This window comes from Equus asinus, chromosome 12 (assembly GCF_041296235.1).
Source record: "Equus asinus isolate D_3611 breed Donkey chromosome 12, EquAss-T2T_v2, whole genome shotgun sequence".
In the NCBI taxonomy this organism is placed as follows: domain Eukaryota; kingdom Metazoa; phylum Chordata; class Mammalia; order Perissodactyla; family Equidae; genus Equus; species Equus asinus.
Window position 1 is genome coordinate 46932227 of NC_091801.1, and position 12698 is coordinate 46944924.

The 12698-nt window shown below is 50.2% G+C and overlaps 1 protein-coding gene across 1 annotated transcript; it reads left to right on the forward strand.

Moving 5' to 3' along the window:
* The first annotated feature begins 439 nt into the window (after window positions 1-439).
* Window positions 440-5444, forward strand: KCNS2 (potassium voltage-gated channel modifier subfamily S member 2). Its single transcript, XM_044743928.2, has 2 exons — window positions 440-1381; window positions 2024-5444. The coding sequence occupies exon 2, from the start codon at window positions 2067-2069 to the stop codon at window positions 3498-3500; it is 1434 nt and encodes a 477-aa protein (XP_044599863.1). The 5' UTR covers window positions 440-1381; window positions 2024-2066; the 3' UTR covers window positions 3501-5444.
* The last annotated feature ends 7254 nt before the right edge of the window (window positions 5445-12698 follow it).

Here is a 12698-nt window from a genome sequence, read left to right on the forward strand (position 1 = left end):
CAGTGCCTTAAGGAACAATCCTAGGAGACCAAGAGCTCAGATCTGGGCCAGAAGTCTGCTGCGGAACTGGGACACAGGTACTAAGAACATCCACACTGGACCCACACCCCACAGTCCCCACTGTGTCCACACACACACAGCTATTTCATTACCCACACGGACCCTGTCACAATCCCACTGAATACTACACTGTATATAGCATGCTGTACACACAGCTCACAGTCCCCCACTGTGTACACACCACACTGACATGCCCTAGATTCCCCTGTTCTGACACACTGTATGTATCTCCCCCCCGCCCCCCGCAGAGGTCCCATTTTTATCAACGCTGCCCACAGACACTGAAAAGTCCTACTGTCCTTAGACTACACACACACACACACACATATACACACACACACACACACAGTTCCCTGCACTCCTCCAAAACCGCATCCCACACCCGCCATGTACACAGATGCCCATACAGAGCTCCCAAACAGAACTGCGTGACTCCCTCCCACATCGGTGGGGCCTGCACTCCCGCCCCTAGCAAGCTAAGCTGAGCTCAACCTCAGGCTTCCCTGCTCCCTTTTCTCCCCTCCTGCTGCCTTTCCCCAAAACTGCTCTCCCCCCTCAGCTTCAGGAAACTTTTCATCAGGTCCCTAAAAGAGGAAACCCGGAGTTTCTCCTGCCCTGCCCTTCCCCCGGACTCGCACAAGCCACCCTCATTCCCCAGCCCGGCTCCCATCTGAGACCCACTGGGGAAAGGTCACCATAGGCAATCCCTGCCTGCGCCCTGGGAGAAGAGAAGGTGGCAAAAAGAGCTGTCACCAGGGAATGGGTGAGGGGTTGGGGAAGGCGTCGGCTGTGTCGAGCTGGGAGCGCAAAGGGGTCGCCGTGACGTGCCGCAGGAGAGCAGAAAAGCCAAGGCGGCAGCTGTGGCGGCTTCAACCGTGTCTCGGGCGGCTGCCGCGTCCGGGACTGAGACGCGCGGAGCTGTCCGTTCAGCACCACTGCGCCGCGCCCAGGCGCACCCGCTCGGCTCCCGCTCCGGCTCCCGGGGGCGCCTGCGGTGCGGGCTGTTGTCTCTCGTGGGGACTGAGGAGCGCGCGGATCCAGAGAAAGGAGCTCTGCGAGCGTCGGGGCCACGCAGCCACCTGTGAGCCTCCCGCAACTGCAGGCGGAGGCAGCATCTCTGGCCGGAGACAGGAGGAGACGCTCGGCGGACCCCGCCCGCCAGCCCGCCAGGCGCACACACAGGCGCACACACACTCGCACCCGCGCGCACACGCACAGCCAGGCGGCGGCGGCGGTGGCAGCGGCGGCGGCCGCAGCGATGCTCGCCAGCAGGTCGGGGAAGTTTCCCGCCGGCCTCAGCCGCGGGCCCCCGTGCTCGCAGGTAAGCGTTTCCAGAACGCAAAGGGCGAGCCTGGGCAGCTCCGCTGGGTAAGGCGCGGCGCACGCGGATCCGGGGCACGGCGCCAGGCGGGCGGGGAGGCCCAGGGCTGGGGGCGAGGGGGCTCCAGTCGTGGGGGCTGGACTCGGGGGACGCCAGGCCGGCCCCCTTTTCCCAGCCCCAGTTTACAGACTCAAGCCGTGAATTTCCCCGCCTCCCTCCCGAAGCCACGCGCCCCCTATCATGGCCCAGCCCTGCCCGTGCGCATCCCAGCTCCGGTCCCGCCTGTCTGCGGCGAGCGGGCGGGGGCGTCTCCTCGGCTCGCCCACGGGCAAGGTCAGCTTGCAGCTCCCTGGGCTCTCGGATCCGCGGGCGCGCGACCCCCGCAAGGGTAAAGCGACCGACAGGACCCCCGGGGTGGGAGTGGAGGTGCGGCCACGCTGGTGTAAACATACCTCCCTCCCCCAGCTTTTCCTTGGGAGGGGGTCAAACCTCCAGAACCGTTCCTCGCATCCCAGTGCCCTTCAGCATCCAGAGACCCGTCTGGAGAGGACTGGGCCGGCCAGGGACGGGTGGGGAGAAAGAGAGGGACGCCCAAGCCCTGAGCGCCCTGTGCTCACCCGACGCGGTTCCCTCTGCTTTCAGGTGTAGCGCCCCCGCGCGGCGCGGGCGGCTGGGCGTCTCCATCATGACCGGCCAGAGCCTGTGGGACCTGTCGGAGGCCAACGTCGAGGATGGAGAGATCCGCATCAACGTAGGAGGCTTCAAGAGGCGGCTGCGGTCGCATACGCTGCTGCGCTTCCCCGAGACGCGCCTGGGCCGCCTGCTGCTCTGCCACTCGCGTGAGGCCATTCTGGAGCTCTGCGATGACTACGACGACGTCCAGCGTGAGTTCTACTTTGACCGCAACCCCGAACTCTTCCCTTATGTCCTGCATTTCTACCACACCGGCAAACTTCACGTCATGGCCGAGCTGTGCGTCTTCTCCTTCAGCCAAGAGATCGAGTACTGGGGCATCAACGAGTTCTTCATCGACTCCTGTTGCAGCTACAGCTACCATGGCCGCAAAGTGGAGCCCGAGCAGGAGAAGTGGGATGAGCAGAGTGACCAGGAGAGCACCACATCCTCCTTCGATGAGATCCTGGCCTTCTACAACGACGCCTCCAAGTTTGACGGGCAGCCCCTGGGCAACTTCCGCAGGCAGCTGTGGCTGGCGCTGGACAACCCTGGCTACTCAGTTCTGAGCAGGGTCTTCAGCGTCCTATCTATCCTGGTGGTGTTGGGATCCATCATCACCATGTGCCTCAATAGCCTGCCAGACTTCCAAATCCCTGACAGCCAGGGCAACCCTGGCGAGGACCCCAGGTTCGAAATCGTGGAGCACTTTGGCATCGCCTGGTTCACATTTGAGCTGGTGGCCAGGTTTGCTGTGGCCCCTGACTTCCTCAAGTTTTTCAAGAATGCCCTAAACCTTATCGACCTCATGTCCATCGTCCCCTTTTACATCACTCTGGTGGTGAACCTGGTGGTGGAGAGCACACCTACCCTGGCCAACTTGGGCAGGGTGGCCCAGGTCCTGAGGCTGATGCGGATTTTCCGCATCTTAAAGCTGGCTAGGCACTCCACTGGCCTCCGCTCCCTGGGGGCCACCCTGAAATACAGCTACAAAGAAGTAGGGCTGCTTTTGCTCTACCTCTCCGTGGGAATTTCCATCTTCTCGGTAGTGGCTTACACCATCGAAAAGGAGGAGAACGAGGGCCTGGCCACAATCCCTGCCTGCTGGTGGTGGGCTACGGTCAGTATGACCACTGTGGGGTACGGGGATGTGGTCCCAGGGACCACAGCAGGGAAGCTGACTGCCTCTGCCTGCATCCTGGCAGGCATCCTAGTGGTGGTACTGCCCATCACCTTGATCTTCAATAAATTCTCCCACTTTTATCGACGCCAAAAACAACTCGAGAGTGCCATGCGCAGCTGTGACTTTGGAGATGGAATGAAGGAAGTCCCTTCCATCAATTTAAGGGACTACTATGCCCATAAAGTTAAATCCCTCATGGCAAGCCTGACAAACATGAGCAGGAGCTCACCAAGCGAACTAAGTTTAAATGATTCTCTGCATTAGCTAGGAGGACTTGTCATCCTCAAACCCACATTGCTAAGCTGTCTCTTGTGCCTCTGTCACAATCGAGGCAGCTTAGGGTTATGGCGTAAGGAGTATGCCCATCCCCAAAGGGGAGAGATGCATGGGATATGCACCCCAGGCTGCTTTTACACTATTTAGAATCATTTTTAGAGGGTGGTGTGTCTGACACCATGCCATTGCACCTTTCAACGAAATGACACTCACTGGTCTTTGCATCATGGGCGTAAAATGTTCACCTTTCTGCCAGATGAGTACCATCCAGAATGCTAATTTTTCTGTTCATTGTGTACTCTATTCCAGTGCTCGTGGCCTAGTACTGTCTATGAGTTGTCTGTGCTCCTGTTTCTGAGGTTGTCATATGAGTTCTGTATAAAAAGCCCCCACAAGTCTGTCCAGTGGAAACACATCTATGGGGTTAGCAAGGATATGAGGAGATTTTTGTTCACAGTCATGTGAAAACAAAATCTCAGTTCTTTATCCATTGCTTTCATTCAGTTTTAATACCAAAACAAAGAGAAGGTGAAGTTAAGCACACATGACCAGTGCAAGTCTGTGAGTTGTTTTACGAATGATCTGCAGCTCTGTGGCCTGCATGGGTGCACTGGTCACCTCTGGAACGACATCTGCTCATGTTCATCTTGTAAATGTTGCTCTTTAGAGAATGTTGCTCAGTTAAACAAGTAGTTAAGATTGAAATTTTTTTCCAAGAATAAATACATTAGGGACAGAGGCTTCAGTTAAACTTAGGCCAAATCAGAGGATGCTTGAAGATCTTCAAAGTCAGGCCTCTGTCTTTCCTAGAGTGACCATAGAGACATTTATTTCTGGCTAAGGCTCGTGGTCTAGGCCATTTGACCAAACTTTGCCATGTCTTAGATATTAGCATGTTTTTGAAACATTTATTTTTAGAGATGTTTAGGAATAAGGTCATGTTGTCTTTCTCTACTAAGAGGTTTAATGTTGTATTGTCTCCCTGAGGTGAATGTTGTTGGGTTCCTAGCAAGGGCAGTAGCTTAGAGACTTGTTTCCTGCTCTGAAAGCTTATAAAATGAGAGCCCTTTTATTTCCAAGAAGAATTGACTCGGATAATTTTGCTTCTAGGATACAGTATGTTACATGCGATGCTCTAATTGCCCTGGAGTTCCTGGTGTGACTTGGAAACCTGGTGGTATGGAAGTGTGTACTCTAAATACAGATGTACATGACGGCAGTGTGGCTTACCCAGGATGCAAATACTATCGTTCTTATTTCTGTTTTAACTGCCTTTTCTTGGGGGAGGATGGAAAGAGGGCAGGAGAAAGGAAAGACTTAGAAAATTAAAAATTGTTACTTCATAAAATGTCCTAGATAATTGTAAACTTCTTGAAAAGCTTAATGCTATTGAAAAGACCTTTAAACTTCTAAACTTGTGTTGAAGGTTAAGAACTCTAGCCTTCTCCAAAATGCTCTCCCCTCTCTTCTCCAGTTAACTAGCACATTGTGAAGGGAATCCTGGGCCGCTTTGGAAGATTATTCTTCTCCAGTATATTCTAGGTAATTCAGATGGTTTTCCGGTTGGCTTCCATTATTGTTCAGTCCTTGGAAAGGCTGTAGAATTCAGAAGTCTCAGGGTGGAGTTAAGCAGGCTTTTTATTTAAGGCTTGGACTTTCCCTAAAGAGGTCCATTTTGTGTATTAGTTGTTGAGGCTAATACATACTTCACGGGGGTGTGGTGAGGGTCTGTCACAGGCTTCGTATACTTGTACTTACCATGGCTACCACAGAGCAGGCAACTAGTTGTATGAATGTACTAGTCACTTATGCCCTTGAGTCCTCAGTTCAAATCCCTCCATTAAACTGGAGCCTCTTGGAGGCAGGGAGGCAGCCACCTCCTAGTGCCTGATAGTCTGCCATCTATGTCTGTTTCTCAGAAGCATCTGGAAAGATGAGATGACTTCGGGGCACCAGCCACTAAGTCAGAAGAGCAGGGTTATTTTTCAGAATTTGCACATGGAGCACTTGGCTTTGGCTGATGTTTCCAGTGCTGGAAGACAGCGAATTTATGAAATTATCCCCAGCTGCACAGAAGGCCAGAGATGGTACAAACTTGAGGACTGTTCAGTTTGCCAAGGGTGATGGCGTTGGGTCACTGAGCAGGGTTTCCGTGGTCACTGACCCTAAAGTTTGTGAAAAGTGGAAAGAAGGAAAGAGGCAGAATAAGTCAGTCACTCTCATGAGTATTTTTCTAAACAAGCAGGTTTTACTACCAAAAAAAGAGACACCCCTGTGGTTACTCTTTGCAGATGTGAAAGCCAGAAAACTTGACTTTTCATTTTGGTAATGACTTGCATTTATCTGGTGCCTTCCATTGGGGGAATCCCAAAGTGCTTTAGAGACTGTCTTTTTAACATCTTTTGTACATATATAGACTTGTATAAAATATTACTTTGCTCATCTGGAATTTCACTCATTTCTGAGCATGAGAATGTCCTAATAGCATTAAGTTTTCCAAGTGTGGTTTCAGATAAGAGAGACAGAAACCCAGCTGGCTTGAACACTGGAGTTAATTCTCACAACGGATGGAGACTAAACTGTGACCCAGGGAGAAATAAGCTTCCTCTCCCCCAGAGTACTACCCTGGTGTGAAGTTCACAAATGCTCTCAATGGGGCTTTGATTGACCTTGCTAAATAACGTCTTATGTAGCAGTTTCTTCTAGTCCCTGAAGCTAACTGGGGAGGGTCAGCTTAATTTTCTGCTCTGTTTCTGGAGTTAAGAATATAAATATGAGGTGACATCTTTGGCCACCAGGCTATCAGACTGACCCATAATCCTCCTTTAAGGGGACACAGTAGAAGCTTCAGATCACTTATTTCCAGCTGTTAGCTTGAGAGCAGCTTCACTCCCAACATCTGAAAGTTGTTATTTTCAATGCCATTGGGACAGATATATGGGCCAGGGTTTTCTCACAATATATGTGATGAGCATTTTAAAAGTGCTGGCTGGGAAGGGACACTATGTCTTTATTGCATAGATGCATATTGGTTATAGGTTTGTGTTTTCTGCCAAACCCCCACATTTCCTGGGTTTGCTACTGAGGAGGGGCATGTTGTAATGCCGAGCCAATTTGTAGCTCCTAAGGTAGTAATTGGTATTCAATGTTTGGATTTGTTATTTCTTCTTATCTTACTCAAACAATTGAACTACCTGCTAATTCTCACCTCATTTCAAAGAAAATGATTTGTTATGCACTTTGGGACACCAGTGATCTGTACAGGCTGTGTGTTATCTACTTGAGGGCTTAACTGGTATTTCTTGTTGTTTTAACAGCATGATTGTTTCAGAGTTGTAATTTTAAAAATTGAGAACGCTGTATTTGCGACGTCAGTTTTAACACTCATTAACACACTACTGTGCGAGCATTGATACAGGCCCCGCCGAACCATTGTGTCTGATGGCTGCACCCTGGTCTCCGCGCCTCGACTCGGGAATGAGCAGTAGCACTGACATGCTCCAGACTCCAGCCTCGAAGAGTATGCAGATTAAATAGAAAAACTTTATTTATGCTTCCTGAAGTGCCTCAATTACATATAGAGTGGCAAACACATCAAGGGCATTCAAAGTTGGGGACCGATTCTCTGAGAAAGGCTGGGCTTTTTGAGCATTTGTTGGGAAGGAAGAGCTGTTACTTGTTCTTTACAGGCATGTAGAGGTGGGACCCCCTTTTCACCAGGATCTAAAGCCCCCAGCCTGCTTTGTAGAAGGTTATTTATTCTTGAAGCCCTCGTGAAACAGACACCCTTGTAGGGTTTTCCCCTTCCACACGGTCTTGCTCAGCACCTCTGATGGGCCTATCAGTGCCGACCCCACCCCACCAGGGCCATTCTTGCTGCTGCCACATTACCACCCTGACCATAAATTGGGTACTGGGTAACCTGAGTGTCCTGGCTGGTTTGGTGTGAATATTACTGAGGGACACGTAGAACCAATCCTCAGCTCTTCCTTACCCAGTGGTGACTTACACTCTGAGCCTTCCGCAGGCCACAGTGAATCTGCAGAAGGTCATTGGGCTCCCTGGGCTCTGCTCCTGATTTTGCATTCAACTCTGTCATCTTTAGGTGCATCACTGGGCCTCTCTGAGACTCACAAACCACTGCTGCAAAATGAGAAGTTTGGATTAGAACACCCCTAAAGCCCTTCCCGGTTCTTCATCTCAATGTAAACAGAATCTCTCCGTGCCCCTCTGCGTCCTCATTATGGCAGTGAGCAGATCCCGAAACTCTTAACTTACTTTTAAGCAGAGCGGAGGGACTGCTCACAAACAACCTTCTATTTGTTTTCATTTCTCTCTTCAACAGCCAACCACAACAGAAGACAGTTTTAGGGACAATGATACTAGAGAAATGCTTGGGCTGGCGCCTGTGCCAGGTGAGTAGAGTTTGAAAATAATCAACAAGCGTCTCCTTTGGGCTTTAAGTGGTTCACGTGTAATCCAAATTCCTGCTGTTAAAAATCATTAGAGAAGAAAATCACACTGATCCCATTTGGCTTCAGGGCTAACTCTTCGCGGTTTATGTCTATGCCCTTTGTAAAGCCTGGCAGATCCCCCATCCCTGTTCCCGTGAGGCTATTGAGCCCCACCTGGGACCCTAAATGTACAAGGGCAGATGAATCTCCCATCCTGCACTTAATTCTCACTGAGGTGTCCTCTTCTGTGTAACCTGCAGAAGGGTGTGGTGACATGTTAACCTTGTCCCCTAGTCCCACGGCAGCCGAGGAAGGGCGTGGCAGGACTGACATGCAGCCCTGAGAAGGCACTCGAAGTTACCATGGTCCTTGCCTTCCCTCCAGGTGGGGTGGAGCACATCTCCTCCCTCCAGCTGGGGTATAAATGGCTGTTCAGGGATATTTTGGGGCCAGGATGCCTTGCACCTTAAAAGGAAAAGCAAACACCTCCTCTTGAGGGAAGAACTTAAATGCACATGCTTATTATCTCCTCTTATTTTTAGGAGAACTTTGAACTAGCATTTCTACCCAAGGACCTTAGCTAGGTGTTATATCCAATTGATACTGTAGATCTGAAAATCTGCAACATTTTCCTCCTTCTGTGACCTCATTTATCACTATCACCATCCTCCTGGCTAAATTCTCTGAAGCACACGACTGTGTCTGCAGGTGACAAACTGATGCTTTCAGAAGGATGTAGACACAAACAAGGCCTCAAAGACCTGGCCCAGGGGCAAAATACAACAGAGGAGGAAAAAAAGGCAGATGGGCCAAGAAGCTGGTGCCAGTTCCTACAGAAGGAAAAAGGAATAGGGAGAAACCAGGAAAAAGGAAACGCAAAAGAGGAAAGAGGAAATAAAAGAAAAGGCAGAGAGGAATAAGGGGAAAGAGAGAAGACTAAATTAGGGAGAACAGGCGAGGATATGCTTACTGAAGTTATTTTAGGCCTTCCATTGAATTCATTTATTTCCGGTCAATATAGCATGCTCCTGGCCCACCAGGGAGGTGATTAGTGCTGGAGTCAGTTCGCACCCCTCTCCACCTGGCATCTCTTCTCCCCTCCTCCAACAAAGCGGCTCATAGTCTGGTAGAATACAGATGTGGAAATAACTAAGCCTTTTTGATGAAGAGGGCAGTGAGGACACAAGGAAAGGAGGGGGAAATGTTTCCTCCTGAAGATGGGACTTCTGGGTTGCAAACAGAAAAGGATCAAGTGTTGGCCAGACAGGTGGTGGGAGCCAGGAATGGAGAGATGGAGGGAAGGCAAAGGGAAGAAGGTTTCATGAACAGGGACCGATACAAGCAAAGACAAGGAGGCCAGCATATGTGAGACATGTAAGTCAGCATGACTGAAAAGAAGTATGGTATAAAAACAGCCCAGAGAAAAGCCATCAAAAGAGCTTGAGCTTCATTCTTTTGTCCCTGGGATGGGATGTCCTGACCAGATTAATGCTGCCAGCCCATGACTCTGACAGCAGCTGGAAGATGTGGGAGGGGCCAGGAGATCTGTCTGAGGTCACTCCCACAGTGCAGGTCAGATAGCAAGGGAATGGGCTGGAGAGGAAGGGGCAGAACAGGTTGCCAAGAAAGTTGACTCTATAGGACTCTGTCAATGACCAGATGTGGGTTTGAGAGAGAGGGAGCACTGGGACGGCTTCTGGCTTGGCTGGTGACTGGGTGGATGGGTGGATGGTGGTGCCACCAAGAGAAACAAAGAAATGCTTAGGTCCCTGCCCAAGGTTGAGTCGTGTTGCCTCAGTGCCTGGGGGATGCACAGATGGAGGTGTGGGGAGGGCAGAGGGAAGCCTGGAATGGGAGTCATCAGCTGAGAGATGGAAGTTGAGACCATGGGTGAGATGGCCCAGGAAGGGTACAGAGAGAAACAGACGAAAAGGAAGGTGGAATCCTGTGGAAGACCAGCAACTGAGGGGTAGCCCCCTAGGGATGATTGTGGTCCAAGGCCTTTCCTTTCCCTGTTGGCCCATTGCAGCTATCATCCCACCTCTCTCCTTTCTCCTGAGAAATTCCTGATGGGTGATCTCTGCTGGTGGCCTCGGCTTTCCTCTTCATGCATTTCCTTATTTTACCTCTGTGATCGGCTCCTGTCCCTATCACTCTTTTCAAGCTGCTCTCTTAAAGATCACCAGTGCTTTCCTAATGGCTAAATTTAATGGCCCTTCCTCAGTTCTCAAGCTCCCCCAAATGCTTTGACCGCATAGGCCAACCTCTGAGTTCTTCGCACTCCTTCCTCTCTGGTTTTTGGACACTGCACATTGCTGGTTCTCCTGTGGGCTCTGCCTCTCCTTCTCATATCCCCACTGGGTCTTTGTCCTCCTTCTGACCCTCTTCATCATGCATTTCCTCCAGACTTCTGTCCTTAGCAGGCTGCAGTGCTCTCTGCCCAAGCAAGAGCCTCAACCAGTGTGCAGATGACTCCATGTCTCCTTGCCTGACATCATCTCACTCCTGGGGCCCATGCACATGTTACCCATGTGCACTTGGAAGTCACCATGTCTAAAACTAGACTTATACCTTCCTTCCAAGTTTGCTCCTGCTGCTGCCTTCTCCCTCACTTCTGTTAGTGGAACCACAGTGTTGTCAGCCACCCAAGTTGGAATTTCAGTCATCTTTGAATCCTCCCCACTTATTTAGCCATTTACTCACCAAAACAGTCATTTCTTCACAGCTGACTAATTGCCAAGCACCCTAGTAGATGTAAGGGAAATAAATGTAAAGGGTATTGTTCACGGCCCTTAAGCAGCACAGACTTTATGGCCATTTTATTGTGCATTGAAATCATCTGGGGAGATCTTAACAATGTAGATTTCTGGGCATCACTCCATCAACAAAATCAGACTCCTGCAGGTGGGCCCCAGGAATTTGCACTGTTAAAAAGCTCCCAGGTGATTTTAAGACAAGCGGTTTTCAGACCCCACCTGGAGAAACATATTCCTGGGGATACCCTTTACAGTCCTCTTGCTCTCTCTCATTCCCGCACCCAATCGGACACCAGGTTTTATAATTGCTTTCTGCACAGGATCTTGCATGCTGGTCCCTTTGTATCCATTCTAAAGGCTCCCACCCCACTTCAGTCCTTGTTAACTCATGTTTAACTAATTTCCAAAAGACTCGTGTCCAGCCTCTCCCTCTCCAATCTATCTTTTTCTGCAACCCTCTACCAGGCTCATCTTTCTCCTTCCTGTTTCTTAGACCTACTGGTGCTTGTGTTGATAGAACTGCAGATATGAAGAGTCACAGCTGAGGAAGTAAGAAATTTGCATGGGCCCAATAAGGCTAAAGGCAGAGAAAGGGCCCATTTAGGAAGGGGTTGCCTTTCAATGGGGCAACTAGGGGCAGGCGATAGGGACATAAGAGATTTGTAACAAGGGACACACAATGTTGATAGCATGAAGGGCCTGAATGTTGGATGACCAGGCTCACCAACTGTCCAGGGGGTACCAATCCTGAGTCCTGGACTAATGGTCTCTCAAAGACACTTGGGAGTTATCCCTGGAAATCCAGGGATGTGGTATGAGGCAAGCAGACTGGGGGAATATAGTAGAAACAGAATTGGGGTTCTCAGGGAGGTTTTTTCCACTCAAAACCCTTTCCATCGCCTACATCTCCAGACATTTAAAGAATTCTGAGCTATTTTCAGACCTACTATGAAAAGAATTGAGGTGTTATCAGTCAGACACCCATCTAAACCATTTCCTAAGAGGAGAGCTGGCATGACTCACTCTTGATCTGTCAGCTTCATATTGATTTTTCTGGCAAACTTTGTGGGTCTGCCAGGGTCTGCGAGGGAGAAGCTGAATTGTAATCCACTGTGTTCAGGGTCAGTTATTACAAAAGCCACCATCACAGGGTCGTAGCCCACATTTCTCTTTGTGGAACCTGTGGGAGGAGAGGAGGGGAACTGTAACGCACAAGCGCAGGGGTGTCCAGGGGCTTCCCGCTGCTTGCTAAAGAGAAGCCCGACAGCTCTTTTCCCCGATTTGAGATTCCAGGACTGCTTTTGGAAAGAGGTGCTGACGGGAACCATCGGAGCCCCAGAAGTAATTCTGGCTTCTTTCTCAGGGCAGGTGAAGTCACTCACTTCCACTCTGCCCTGGAACCTGGGAGCCAACAATTTGAGGCATTTAAATTTATCACTATATAATTTGCCAAATTTAAAACATGAGATCACTGATTATTCAGTAGCTTCCCATTTTTCAAAAAGCCCTCTCATGTTAAAACACAATTCCAGTCAAACCCGAATATCCTACTGACCTTCACATTTGCTGAGCTTCCTCCCCACCCTCCATGGGAATACGTAAATGCGTGGCAGAGCTTTAGAACCAGCAGGATGCTCTGAGTCCCGCTGCTAAAGGATTCATGCTGATGAGCTTGATGCCTGGAAACTGGGATGTGCAGATGTCACATATTCAGAGAGACTGGAGTGCCAGCCTCAGCAAACAAGGCCAGGAGAGGAACTAAGAGGCAGAATGAAATTGACCAAAAGAGCCATCATTTAGCTGGGTGCAAAGCTGTTTGCAAAGCCCTGTGCTGAGTGCAATGGGAATGACTTCTCTGTATGCCCTCCGCTCCCACTACGCTCATATGTGTGCCGTCGGGCGAAAAGGCACCTCAGATGGCCCTCAGCAGCAGATTTGAAATGTCACAGAGGGGTGTATACATGTGTAGGTGTCCC

Coding starts and splice junctions, on each gene's coding strand:
- KCNS2 (XM_044743928.2), top strand. CDS start 2,067: ATGACCGGCCAGAGCCTGTGGGACCTGTCGGAGGCCAACGTCGAGGAT.